This window comes from Ascaphus truei, chromosome 6, assembly GCF_040206685.1.
Source record: "Ascaphus truei isolate aAscTru1 chromosome 6, aAscTru1.hap1, whole genome shotgun sequence".
Classification (NCBI taxonomy): Eukaryota; Metazoa; Chordata; class Amphibia; order Anura; family Ascaphidae; genus Ascaphus; species Ascaphus truei.
In genome coordinates this window covers 44,728,500-44,743,524 of record NC_134488.1, presented here as the reverse complement: position 1 = coordinate 44,743,524, position 15,025 = coordinate 44,728,500, and the positions used below count along the sequence as shown (strand labels likewise).

The 15,025-nt window shown below is 41.9% G+C and overlaps 1 protein-coding gene across 1 annotated transcript; it reads right to left on the bottom strand.

Moving 5' to 3' along the window:
- Window positions 1-1,520: 1,520 nt before the first annotated feature.
- LOC142496457 (nicotinamide N-methyltransferase-like) lies at window positions 1,521-12,758 on the bottom strand. Its single transcript, XM_075603152.1, has 3 exons — window positions 12,611-12,758; window positions 8,496-8,703; window positions 1,521-1,999 (listed from the first exon to the last, which is right to left on the bottom strand). Exons 1-3 carry the CDS (start codon window positions 12,756-12,758, stop codon window positions 1,570-1,572), a joined length of 786 nt encoding a protein of 261 aa, XP_075459267.1. The 3' UTR covers window positions 1,521-1,569.
- Window positions 12,759-15,025: the final 2,267 nt, after the last annotated feature.

The window sequence follows — 15,025 nt, the reverse complement described above, 5'->3', positions numbered from 1 at the left end:
CGTCAAATGCTGTGTTTCTAGTAACACTTACACATGTAGTAAGTCTTAATGTCTTCTGTGCCATTGCCACGAGCTGTTATGTGACCGTGGGGGTTGTGGCACCAAAGGATTAATGCTGCAGGGGGATACATATATATGTATGTGCTAAACAGAGGGGCTGCAAAGGTCAGGATCCTTTAAAAAAGGCTGTAGGTGTTAATCATTTAGACTTTTATTACTGCTGTAACATATACATGGAAGCGCCCTGCAAATATACATACATACATGGAGTGATAAAAAGTAAAGCTACCTAATTTCCCAAATTGCAGGGGACACTGCTGCTTTGAAGAGGTGTTTGCACTGCAGAGGTCTCTCTCTCACTCTCCCCGCCTGCTAGCGTAAAGCAGACGCATTCAGCTAGCATTATACTCCCACACCATGAAAGCTGCCATCCCACTGGGAAATGATACCCTAATGCAGCGATGCGCAAAGTGGGAGGTGCGCCCATCAAGGGAGACGCTGGATTTGTTGGGGGGGGGGGGAGGGGGCGGTGTGGTGCGGCTTCAGAGGCACCACACTCTTTCCTGAGGCATTTAAATGAAATGCCAGGGGATCGTGTGAAGCCTCGGCAACTCACTTACCAGGATTCCGCAGAGCTGGTAAGACGCGTTGCCATGGCGTGACGTCACACGTCCGTCTCCATTGCAACGGGGTTACGTGACGTCACGCCACATGACCCCGCGGCATCACGCCGTCAAACAAGGTGACAGGGAGCAGGCAGGGGGGGGGCGCAGCTCCAAAATTTGCGCTCTCCTGCCCTAATGTAATGTTAATTAGCAGACATACACCCAGACCTGCCATGTTAATCCCTGCTGCCTTCTGACAAACAATAACACACAATGGTTAATTTTCTCAAATCTTTTAATGACTAAAGAGCTTTAATATCAGGAAGCTGCAGAGAACGTATCTAGCTATTGATTAGCAGTTTTATATGGTTTGAGATGTAAGTTCATACTCAGAACTGCTAAATATTCTAACATGCTCATGTTAATGGGAGGTTTTATGAAACACTGTCAGGATGGTGTAAATGCCGCTGAGGGTTAATTTCCATGCAGTAGAATTAATAAATCATTCCAATTTAGGCTCATATTTATTAAGCAGTCTTCTGCCATTAGACACTTTCCTGCACTGCACTCAATGGACTTGAATAGGCTAAAGGTGTCGTTTAGAGACGTGCAAAGCTTTGCACTATGCATTTGTATGTTTTTGATAACATTTTAACCAAAATTAATTCCTGCAAACCAGGATAATACAGATACCAAGGAAAAATGTTAATCTGTAAATAAAAAATATATTCAAATGATTGAAATTTGCATATTTCCCAGGTATCTCAGCTGTGTTGAGTTTTGATCACAGGTATCTCACCACGTATTGTATAAAAGGACAGTGACTTAATGCATGGCAATTAGCTCACGACCTCTGCGGTGAATAAGAAAGGGACAATTACATATGGTTTGTGACCTTGGGGAAATGCTCTAGTGTCTTAAGACAGAGGAATGCTTAGTAAATATGATGTAAGATGATTGGTTATTAAACCTCCCTTTCCTTGCAAGCCACAAAATACCCAATATGTTTATAGTCTGCCAGGTGAGTATTTAATCTGCTTTTGTATTTCCCAAAACTCTTAATGATATACCCTGTGTCTCTAAGGGCTTTCTTTGCAAACTCCTCATCATAGGTCAGGGCGAAAAACTTGTTTTGGCCAATCGTGTAATATGACATATTGAATGACACAAACAGGATCAGATGGCCTCCCACCTTCAGAAATGATGAAAAAAATGTCAGGTTACTGAGATAACTGTCATAATCTTTGCTAACAGCTTCCAAGTACCAAACACTGATCAGCCCGTCTGCTTGTGGCACCACAACTGGGTCCAATGGGTTGGCTTTGGTGAAATCACATTTCACAACACGTGTGACTGCTCTTCTTAGTTTTTCTTCTTTCTCCTCCCATCCCTCACTGAAAAATAATGAATTATTTCATCAGATACTGTAATTATGTAAAACTTATACATTGCAGAATTACGTCTGGAGCACTATTCCTTTCTTATAACTATAATATGTTTATTTTGACTGTTGGCAACCTGATGCCGACTAAAGCGGGAAAAACTGTACAATATGGAAGGCACTTTATGTCGAGAGACCTGTATAGCCCCTTCTTTGGGAATTACTATTTCAGTTAAGTGGTTAACAGCCTTAATGGGTTAACTGTGTAAAATCAGTCATGTTACTCCCCTCCCCAACATGTGATTTAGGATGATAATAAAGATGGGTTTGCCTCTCCCTAGTTGGTTTTGTGACCTGTGATGTCACTATAGGGAGTATAGAGGTTATATATAGTTCCACCCTATGTTCTAGAGTCAGGTTCTTTAGAGTTTTCACTGGGGTCCTTGCTGTTTCCTGTAAATAGGTGTGTGTTTATAGTAATGTGTATAAACAAGTGTCCTGTCACTGTTTGTTTTTGTCAGTTAGTAACCTGCCCATTAAATAAGCTCCAGATGTCAGGGTTCAAGATCATTCTTACTCTTGAGAAGGAGGAGGTATGCTCTTGCTAGGAAGTATGATCTACAGTATATAGGAGATTTCGGTATAGTAACTCCGGACTATGTTTAGATCGGCCAAACTGGAAGGCTCCTAGTGCAATCTCCTGATCAAATAGGTATGGAAGAAGTATGCAGTACATAGTAGCGTATTACTAATCCAGGAGTCTGAAGTGTATCCCTGAGAGGCCTATTTTATATAGGGAACTAATGACTCTATGCAAGAGACTGCCTGTTTAACCCTTACTATGGGTAACAAGTCTAAGAAACTCCTCAGCGTAGGAGTGACAGTTACCATGGTATGAAAGCCAGAATTATGTTTTTTTGCCACCAGTTTCTGTCAAATAACCAGTATGTACAAACATGAGAAATGCTTATCGCTCTCCATAATTACTTCTAATAACATAAAAACCCATGGTGCATAGGGAATAAATATACATTAGCACAGAAAACTAGTCAGGATGAGAATCCTAGCTAGAAAAGGATTGCACTCTATGGGGACAACATTAGGTGAGACAAAATATGAACCCAAGCTAGTAGCCTAAAGTGGCAAAAGACGCAAAACAAAAAAAAGTTTATTGGCATATAATAGGGAATATACATGTGGAGGAATAGGGTATATGTGTGAAAATATTAAACTTCTCCCCAGCCAATGTGAAGCTGGCTGGCACATTTCCCTAGGCTCGCTGGATGGTGGTCGCGGAGCCTGCTGGGGCTGCCTGGGTTTTAACCCTAGGAAGAAGAATGAAGGACATGAAACTGCGCTGAAGCAGGGATGTCCTGTCCAGAACAATGGAACTACAGAGAAGAGGGATTCTCTGAACTCTCGTAGGGCCAAGCTCCCCCAACAGATAAGAGCTAAGTAATATATTGTTGTGCCTCAGACTGCTCATATGGTTTTCATATAGTATAGAAGTACACGTTTTGGGCTAATAACCAGCTAGAGAGAGCTAGGGAGGGCTGAAGCTGTTGTGTAGTTAGACTCCTTAATAGGAGTAGGTGTTGCTTTTTATGATTTGTTTTGCACTAAAGGGATGGTGGGCCTATTATTGTATTTGTCCTGGAACAAGATTACATATTTTTCTGTCCCCCCTTTGCAGCTCTGACTGCCAGTCAGAAGCCGCCGCCGCCACCATAGCCTAAGCCGAAGTCTTAAAAGAAGCCGCACAACAGGATGGCGGGGAGCAACTTTACAGGTGGAAAATCTCAGAGGATCCAGTTCGACGCACTGAAGACTACGTGAGGAGCTTTCTCAGCGTAAACACCAGCGTTCCATCTCAACAGGACGAGGGTGACATCAAAGATACCGAATACTTGCTCGGTCCATGTGGAGAAGATGTTCCATCAAGGGAACACTCTACCTGGAATAGCCACAGCCGCAACAGTCATCCACACGCCAGCACGCATATGGATGCACTGCAACAGGCTCGCAATCTAGGTATGCCCACTCGGAAAAAAACAGCTTCTCACACTAACCAGCAGTCATCACACTGCCACGCAAGGGAAGAGGCGACCTCAGGGCCCCTCCCGGCACCAACAGCAGAACACGACCAACACACTGATGCATCAGGCCTAACAGACATGGGCAAGTACATGATCCGGCGTGACATGGTGCAGACAGGACTTACCAACTTTGACGACCGTCCTGAGAATTACCGAATATGGAAGTTCACATTCAAGGACGCAATCAAGAATCTGGGCTTTCTCCACAAGGGAAGAACTCAGCCTATTAACCAAATGGCTGGAGAAAGAATCCGTAGAACATGCGAAGAGGCTCAGGGCAATGAATGTGAACCACCACCAAGTAGGTCTTGACTCAAAATACAAAAGGGAAAAGCAAGGCGCCGTCCCCCCTTTCTCATTCTTCTTGAGCTTCATTCGCGAAGCAGCAAGAACAAGAAACGATCCCAGCTTCATCCTAGGCACATCAACTGTACCCAGCATGAGCAGCCTAAAGAATGAAGGACCGGTGACAAGATACAGCAGCACCAGAACGCCTATCTCAGTCCACAGGACAGATGTGTCCCCTGAAACATCAACACGTCCCAATCATTCTACCGCTCCAAGCAGGGAGACAGGGGACCCAAACAGGGAATGCCCAATACACAAGAAGCCACACCCACTTAGCAAGTGCTTTGAGTTCAGGATAAAGTTCATAGACGAACGCAAGAACTAACTCAGAGACTTTGGAGTTTGCTTCAAGTGCTGCGCTTCCACAACCCATCTAGCCAAAGACTAAAGAAGCCATCAAATGTGCAGTGTGCAACAATGACAAGCACATAACATCTCTACATCCAGAGGCGCTGACACTTCACCAACTCAACAACCCTTCCCCCAATGCAAAGCATGGCAAGGAGGAAGGAGAGGAAGAGCCAATATCTGTCACGTCCCAGTGTACCGAGGTTTGCCGAGACAAAAGGTCCTGCTCCAAATTATGCCTTGTCGCAGTACACCCCCAGGAACAACCTGAGAGGGCTATCAGGATGTACGCAATCATCAATGATCAAAGCAACAGATCATTGGCCAAGACGGAATTCTTCAGCTTGTTCAACGCACAATGCCTCACCATATACACTCAGAACCTGTGCAGGACTAACTGAGACAACAGGGAAGAGAGCAGATGGCTACACCATATGTTCAGTGGACAACAGAGTAAAATGGCTCTCCCTACACTCATAGAGTGTAATCACATGTCAGCAAACAGGAACAGGATTCCCAGACCAGACGTGGCACGCCATCACCCACACCTCAGGGGAATAGCCGACCGCATCCTGCCGATAGAGTAAGGCGCCAAGATCTTGCTGCTGCATGGAAGGGACATCCTGAGTGTGCAAAAAGTCAGTGAACAGCGTCACGGACCCTACAATGCCCCATTTGCTCAAAGCCTTGACTTAGGATGGGTGATAATGGGCAACGTGTGCATTGGCAAAGGGCACAAGCCAGACTATGTTGATGCCCGCTGAACAGTGGTAACGGAACCTGGACTCCCACATACTTCTCCAAACCGTGTCTTGGCCATATCCAAGTGACAGGAAGGCCTAGCGAGGATAAGAGACAAGGTCATACCCTAAAAACAACAAAAACACCTTTGCATCAGGGGATGTGACAATTACCTAGGGTGCACAGCGTTCCAGACGACGAAGGACGATAACAAGCAAGCACCATCAACGGAATACAGAGAATTCATACTGTAAGGTTGATGAATAAAAAGCTCCAAAAAGACGAATCAGGCAGTTGGGAGACCCCGCTACCATTCCGTTCACCTAGAAGGCGCCTCCCAAATAACAGAGAACATGCCATCTCTAGGCTCACTTTGCTCCGCCGCAATCTACAAAGGAAACCGGAGACCAAGAATCACATTGTGGCCTTCATACAGAAAATATTCTTTAGCGGACATGCAGAGCGGTGCCCCCACTGAAGGAAGGTGAAGAATGCTGGTACCTCCCATCATTTGGTGTCTACCACCCTCAGAAACCTGGTCAAATCCGGGTAGTGTTCAACTCCAGTGCTCAGCACCAGGGAGTCTCTCTAAACGACATCCTCCGCACTGGATCAGACCTGACAAACAGTCTTCTAGGAGTATTGATCCGCTTCAACAAGGAGCCAATCGCCATAACAGCAGACATCCAACAGATGTTCCACTGCTTCCTTGTGCGAGAAGACACCAGAAATTACCTAAGGTTCCTGTGGTACCAGAATGACGACATAGATGATGAAGTTATAGAGTACAGAATGAAAGTACATGTCTTCGGCAACAGCCCATCACCTTCAGTGGCCGCCTATGGGCTCAGAAGGACGGCCCAAGAAGGAGTAGAAAGGATCAGGAAGTCAACCAAACTAGCGCAATGGCACCACGTGACCACAGACCAAAATCCTGCAGACAATGCTACTAGATCAGTGTCCGCAGAGCATCTACAGAGCACGTTGTAGCTTACAGGACCTATGTTTCTCACGCAACCCGCTGATACACCGTCAACCCCAGCCGATGACTTTGAACGCATAGATCCCGAAAAAGACACGGAGATAAGACCTCAAGCATCCATTCTACTCACAAACTTACTACCCAGAAACATGTTTGGATCACGCCGATTCCATAGCCTCTCAAGGTGGACAGCCCCCCTGCGAGCAATGGTGCAACTTAGACACATAGCCACTTCTTTCTGCCAAATGCTTGATGGCAAAGTTGCCGGCTGCTACAGCTGGCGCTTCTGCAAAAGGTTGCTCACTGTAGACAAAACTACCGGGGTCAAAGAGACTGTCCTCTCACACGTCCAAAAAGAAACAGTTTCAGAGACTTTCACAGAAGGACATAGTGGAGCACTCAGTTAGTCTGAACAGTGCACCCGCCTGGCATTTCTTACCAAAGGGGACCTTGGAGCCAGTGGTACTGGCCGGTATCACATCGTTATGTAGACATGGACTTTTTGTGATGTTATGCATTGTTGTTATGTATTTACATATCTTCCACATAATTCAGTTATAGTGGTATCTCCAGATACCAGACGGGGAGGTTATTAGGAATAGGGCTCAGATACTAAGTGAGGTTAATAGGAATAGGGCTGGAATACTAAGTGAGGTTATTAGGAATAGGGCTCAGATACTAAGTGAGGTTATTAGGAATATTATAAAATATATAAAATAATAATTTATACATTAGAATTTAAATAATAATTTCTAAATTAGTTTCATTACAATGTATTATTTATCAATTAATGCTTAATTTATTTTATAATTTATACATTTAACAATATCATACAGGAATAGGACCCAGGACCTTTCATATGCTAGACAAATGCTATACCACTAACCCACAGCATGTGTGTGATGTCACAGGCTCTAAAAGAATACTTAACATAATGTACACTGAGCAGTTCACTGGCCTGCTGTGGTGAAGCAGGTAAAGCTTTGGTCTGGAAAACGGAAGGTCCTGAATTCGATTCCTGCATGTGTAATATAGAAAATGTATTCATGTTCAACTCCCACAACTCCCTGTGTGTGTCTGAAAGCAATAAAGTATTGAATGTTTAAAGTACAAAAAATTCCACGTGGTGTGTGTCATGTGACCCTCCTCTACGCTCTAGATGGAGAGGAGAGAGAGCAGCAGCAGACAGGAGAGAAGAAATTCAGGTGCCAAAATTTACACGACCACGGTGATAACGCGGTCTCATTCTCGTGGACCCCAGGGACCGCATTATATCGGGTTTCAGATATATATATTAGACGCAAAACGTAGACACCATATAAAGTCCAAGTATATTGGTAAAATAAATGTTGTAATAGGTGATCTTAATATGCTTCTGAAATAAAGAAAGATTCCAATATAGTAAAGTACTGTTTGGTATATTGGTATCACACAATGGTGTAGTGCTACTCACAGTGTAGCAGAAGTTACAGTCATGTCAGATAGCAATCCTATTACAACAGTTATTTTACCAATATACTGGGATTTTATATTTATATACTGTAGTGTCTAGGTTTTGCACCTAATGTTACCTTTTCCATACAGTATCTGCATCTGTAGATTCATGTGCAAATCCATTACATAGTGGCAGCATATACCTGACACAGCTATACATTGATTTTTTTATTGCACATCCTATTATTTTCTCAGAGGATAGAGCAGCGGTGCGCAAAGTGGGGGGCGATTCTTTCGGGGGAGCGCGGGCGCTTGCAGAGGCCCCGAGCTCTTCCCCGAGGTATTAAAATTAAATGCCGGGGGACCGCGTGAGGCCTCTGGAACAAACTTAACGGGATTCAGACGCGTTGGTATGACGCGTCATGTGCGCCATGGTAACGGGGTCACGTCAGGCAGGGGGGCGCAGCTGAAAAAGTTTGTGCTCCCCTGGGATAGAGGATATATATATATATATATATATATATATATATATATATATTACAAACACCCACACAATTTACCTTTTACCCTCAAGCTCACAGACAAACACAGCTGCATGAGAGAGATCCACTGCTCCTGGCTCCTTTTTTAACCATTTTTCTATTTCTCTTATGCTGACATCAGACGATTCTATTATAGTGATCTCTTTGAAGTAATCACTGACTGTCAGCAGATGAGCAGTTGAGGTACCAATGCTGAGATCTATCAGAGTGTCTCCTCTCACATACCCTGCAGCAAAAGGAAAACAATTATACACCAACCTAGCAAGTGGAGAGAGGAGAATATGAACAATGCGTGTTTGCAGGAACCTTAAGGTCAGCCATGAGAATCTGTATTCTAAAGCAGGGGTGCACAAAGTGGGGGGGGGCAGGAGAATTTCCAGGGGGGCGCAGTGGCTGCAGAGGTCCTGCACTCTCCCCCAAAGCACTTAAATTCAATGCCGGGGGGACTGTGCAAGGCCTCTGCAGCTTCTCCTACCGATCGCCATGGTAACCAGCATCAAATGACGCTGTGAGGTCACGTTACCATGGAAACGTGACACCACATGACCCCACTGCGTCATTTAAGCTGGGAGGTAAACAGGCTATTTCATGCCTGTTCTAAAGAATACTGGCCCAGGTGAACTAAGCTCTGTTATATCAGGGCAAATACAGTTAAGATACCTAAATTAGTAACGAACGCTATTTTCCCTGAGTTTTACGCATATCACAAAGGTAAATATATGCAATAAAAATGGCTGTGGTTTAACTCCTTAGCTTAGGCTTAACATCAGGTTAAATTAGCAGTGTCTTGCATTAGTTACAAATAACATGGCTCCCGTAACGCCTGTCTTAGATAATAAAAGGTGATGTTAGTTCCACCCTGAAATATGGGTTCTACTGGAGAACGAGAGCCAGAGTTCTATTTTACTGGGGTCCCAAGTGCAAATATTTTGCAGTATTTTACAATAATGACGTGATACGTTATCAGATTTTACTACAATACCTGAAAATTCAGTATCGCCACATCTTGTGAAGATTACTTAATATTCAATCACTACCTGAACCATCCAAGACACAGCACATAGTGTCTAACACCTCCTTAGGTGTTATTTATTTCCCTCAATGATCTTTCCTGTAAGTATTGGTTCCATTCCAGCTCATGGCTGATCGCCCCATTGGGATAAGGGACGCTATATAATATATTATATATATATATATATATATATATGTATATATATATATATATATATATGCAAATATAGCTGTATGCTCATCTGCATGTCTTAGGCAGGTCTGCAACCCCGCCTTTCCCCATTATCACCCAGCATACAGCACTTCCACTGCAGCAAGGGATTCTGGGAAATGACATGCAAATGAGCACACAGTGTCACTTTTTGCCTCAATAACCATTTTTAACATGGTTCCCTATAGGCTTAAGCTTGCTGGGGAAAGGCGGGGTTGCAGACCTGCCTAAGACATGCAGATGAGCATACAGCTATATTTGCATATTTGCTTTCCTGTGGAGGGTTTTTGTCACTTTTTTTACTCACCATAACTTAACTCAGTATTATGGTTTAGCCTATCCCATAGCCTCTCTTGCATTCCCAGTAAAATCAACCCCACACTGATGAGACCCATCAAGGTCGAAACAGCTGTGTAGCTGAGACTGTGCTCCCTTGGCCTTGAGTCATCGTTCCGGAAGGAACTTAAGACTCATGCTGCGATTAGGGGGGTACGCCATCTCAGGCAGCGGGAGGTGATCAGGAGCGGACAAGGAGAGAGAGATGGTGAAGGGCCGGCGCCTTGTCCTTGGGGGATCGTCCTAACAGACTTAACCCCCTTGCTGCTATAAGGGTGCCGCTCCGGAGCCAAGAAGTGATTGGCGGACAAGGACGAGAGCAAAGGCGTGGACGGCAGATGGTGATGGAGGGGACAACGAAGAACACATTCAGGTTTCTGGTGGAGACGGCCTGGAAAGATCGAGTGGGACGTCGCTTTATCGTGGAGGAGGTGATGAGAGACTTACTCAAGGTGGAGTTTGAAGAAATCTTTTGTTTACTGGAGTACCGGAAGCAAGGGATCTTTGATTTGGCCTTCTTTCAGGAGGCAGACTGCTGGAAGGCGTATAAAAGATGGAAAGAAAGTGCTGGAGATCCAAAGATGCTGGGAATCAGCGTGTTGCCCCAGTTTTTGCTGAGAGAAAGACCGGTGATTGTACAGATGAATAATGCCTTTGTACGGAAGGAAACGATTGTGAGTTTTTTGAAGCACTTTTGTACAGTCGTTAAAGGTGGTGCAGAACAAAGAAATGAATATGGAATGTTCAATGGTGAAAGAAAGTTCTGGGTTTGCCTTGGGCCAGACCCGGAGGGAGTGGGAGGGGTGACCTACCCTCCTGCCAGGTTTTGTTTTGAAGGGAAGGGAGGCGCTCTGTGGTTTCCAGGGCAGCCCCTTGGACTGGGTGACCACTTATATGACAGAGAAATGCAGGTCACTGCAAAGTGTGATATTTCTAAAAGGAGAAACTTTGACAACGGAGACAAACATTTCACGGGTTTTGGTACTGAGAAGCTAATTGGACAAACGGAAAGCCTAAAGGAGAAGGTGAATCAGGAAGAAAAACAAGGAGAACGGACTATGGACTTTTATGAAGAATTTTTGGGGGAGGGGTTGGAGGGAGGTTTTTTTGGAAAGCTAAGTGTTGGGCTGACAGATATGGTGGAAGACGTTTTTTGTCCAGAGGAAGAGGTGTTAGGTGTGGGTGAGAAAGGAAAGGAAGAGGGTAGTGGAAGACAAGTTGATAACAGAGAAGAAGATCAGGATGAAGGGAAGGGGGACAGTATGGGGGAGGAGGAAATCAGTGTGCAGAAGTGGAAACTGAGTCTGAGGGTAGTGGACAGGATAGTGGGGAGGAGGGGGAGGACAGTGGAAATAAGTATAGGGTGACAACAATGGAGGAAGATGAGTTGGGTGCAGGGGAAGAGGAAGAAAATGTAATGAAGGGAGGGGATTTGAGAGAAGGTAAGATTAACGGAAGTTTGAAGAGGTTTTTTGAGGAAAAACGGAAGAGAATTATAAAAATGTTTCAGCAGGAATAAGTGATGCAGTTTCGTGGGCTAAAGTTTGCCAGGAGGCAGAAAGGAGTGAAGAGGATGTGAGAAAATTTTAGACGAGTTATATAATATGTTTGTACGGGATAGTAAAGATAGATAGCAAGGGGTGTGTATTATGCCATGGAATGCCTTAAACTGAAAAAATTAAAGGAATGGAGTGTTTTATGTATTGAGTTTTATGAGGCGGATGGTTTTCTTATGTAATGTATGGGTGTTAAAATTTGAAACCAATGCAGTATATTTGGGTACATGGCGACGTTTTCAGAAATTAAGAAACATGAATTTTCTGTTAGGATTAGAATGTATTTTTGTGTGAATTAACAGGGATTTATGATTGCTGGAAAGTTTCTTATTTGTTCTTGAAAATGTATTATTGATTGAAAAGTTTTCTTATTTACTGTTTGTAAATATGTGAATGTGAATAAACATTTAAAAAAAAAAAAAAAAAAAAAAAAAAAAAAACAGCTGTCTGTGGGTGGTTTTCTGGGTATGCACCTTAACCCTGACTGTGCTCAAAGCTGTGACCATGCAGCAAGCTTAAGCCTATAGGGAACCATGTTAAAAATGGTTATTGAGGCAAAAAGTGACACTGTGTGCTCATTTGCATGTCATTTCCCAGAATCCCTTGCTGCAGTGGAAGTGCTGTATGCTGGGTGATAATGGGGAAAGGCGGGGTTGCAGACCTGCCTAAGACATGCAGATGAGCATACAGCTATATTTGCATATTTGCTTTCCTGTGGAGGGTTTTTGTCACTTTTTTTACTCACCATAACTTAACTCAGTATTATGGTTTATATATATATATATATATATATATATATATATATATATATATATATATATATATATATATATATATATATATATATATCCCATTAGGATAGGGGATACCATATAAGATATATTATAATGTTTTAATATGTTTTGACCAATGACATTTCCTTACATGACAGACACATTGATCCAATAAAATGCTTATAATAAATGGTGCATACAGTAATAGATATAATTACAATTATCCTATTTCAATAATACACATACCTGGAGTTAATATTTTAAATAGTTCACGTATAGGATAGTGCAATATTTCCTCTTTAGTATCAGTCTTATCAGCACTAATATATGTTTCTATAAGATTTATAGGATCAAACTCCACATCATGATAGTCTTTATGGGGTGTGGATGCCATTATGAGTCTCCTCACACTTATAGATATCTCTGAGCCGCAAATGTAACTGAGTGTTGTCCAATACCTGGTTGAGATGAAAAATAAATTTGGCAAAGTTTGCAGAGAACCTGCTGTAGATCAAAGTTCCCAAAGCCGGGTGGGTTCTGAAGAAATATAGATTTGTTATAAATTGTAAAAAAAAAACGGGGGAATAATATTTGTTATTTATAGATTCAATTATTTCATTTATAAAGATCCCTAATGTTAGTCCCATCTAGTTTATCACAACCTACAAGGAATACACAGAGAATCTATTACAGCTATTAAATAAATATTAGCAGGGTGAGAACATTTTGGTGACAAGCAATACTCCATTTTATTTTAGATTCAATTTATTTATGATATTTGGGAATATCTAGTGTGTCAAGAGGAGAACTAGTGTTGAATATAAAATATTACCTCTCTTTCTCAAGTAGGTCCTGTAAACTAACCTGAATTAAATCAATCAACTTTCATCATTGTATAGCACTAATGACTGAGATGTTTTTAAATGTGTTATCCTCATATTGTATTAATCTGTGGTAAACGTATTAGCTGAGCTGTAGTTGTACAAAAATAAGCCATTACTGCAATTTTAGGCAATACCAATGTTATGTTGGGTAGCAGAATATATACAGTATGACAAGCGTATGGAGGGAACTGGGGGATATTGGGTGCCACACACTTTTTGAAGACAAGCGAGAGACAAAAAATGTAAAGAAAACAAGATTATTAAACATCACAATTATTAAAGGCTAATGTGAGACTTATGATGACAAATACTTTGTGTTGACTTTACCAAACTTACTGAGTTCTCTACATGATCCAGAAACCAGGATTAAAGTAACAATCACATGTATTATACCTGAAAAATATTAAAAATGAATGCACAAAAATTACAATCAATAAAATATAAACCTCTAAAACTTACAATAAATAAAAAGGAAAAAAAGGAAAAAAGTGAGCAAACTGAAAAAAGTGCAAATGATTTAGATAAGAAACCTCACAACAGACGAGTAACATACAAATATACAGTAAGAACAGTGACATTTCTAATTGGGATAAAACACACAGTATACTGCAGATTAGGAAAACCACAGCAGAAGGTATTACAAATGTTCAGTTATTTCTCTAAGGGAAACCCACAATGGAGCCACATAACTTTCACTGGCTATTAGAGATACCTCATAGCTACTGTATATACACTTACACATAGTTTACTTACCACTTTTACTGTCTTCTGGATAGCCCGGGTCGGTTTAGATGTGGACCTCTAAATTTAGGTTGCTTACAGTACCTCTTGGGTTGTGATTTCTTTTCTTGCCTTAAGGTCACTAATTTGTTGTAATTTAAGGACCTGCATATCAAGGTGAGTGTAGTGGCTGCTGCATTGTATCCACCACCCCTCATTGTTACCATATTGTATTTCAATATGTTCCTGCTCAGTGGGTGGATGACAGGACACAGAGTATAACAAACAAACATGTGATACATGAAGTGTTTATTAGATTATTTAAATCATGAATGTTATATTTGCCAAACATATTCAAGCTTCTGCTTCTGGCAATCAGCTGATCGCTTACTCATTAGATAACTGAGAAAAGAAAGAATCCCTTGAAGCTGCACTGAGAGACACCAAGCAGGATTTAAAAATTATACTTTAATTGATCAAAATGAAATAAAATATTGATGTTGAGGCTAGAGATGAACGTCGCAAAAAGAATAAACCAAAAATTAAAATCAATTAAAAGGAGAAATTTAAGTGGTTAAAAGCTCACTCCATAGAATCTCCCACTCTCAGGGGAACTTGCTTGCGTGCAGTATGATTGTGACAAATTTAATACAGAGTGCTTTTCCTGGTAATGTACAGGTTAATAAAAGCTTCAATCAGACTTGGAACTGTGCAACTAATTTTGACAGATTTATAATAAATCATTCTTCCTGGCAATGCACAGGTTATTAAGAATTTATATTAGTGTTAGGGACCCTTGAGATGTGGTCTACCGTCTAGTGGCTCAGGGGCTTACAACATTTTGGCCAAAATGTTAAACTAAAAGACCATTTTATTTAATAGATTTCTAGACAAACATATTTAGGCACTGTACCGTGTATAAGTTTCACTGGATGTGCACTGAGCTCTGTCTGTGTTTCATGTTCTGTCTCTGGTTTTAATATGTCACCAATAGTACTGATTAATTATATTATACCCTTGTATTAAATATAATTAGGGTGAAAGGCCAACTAATACG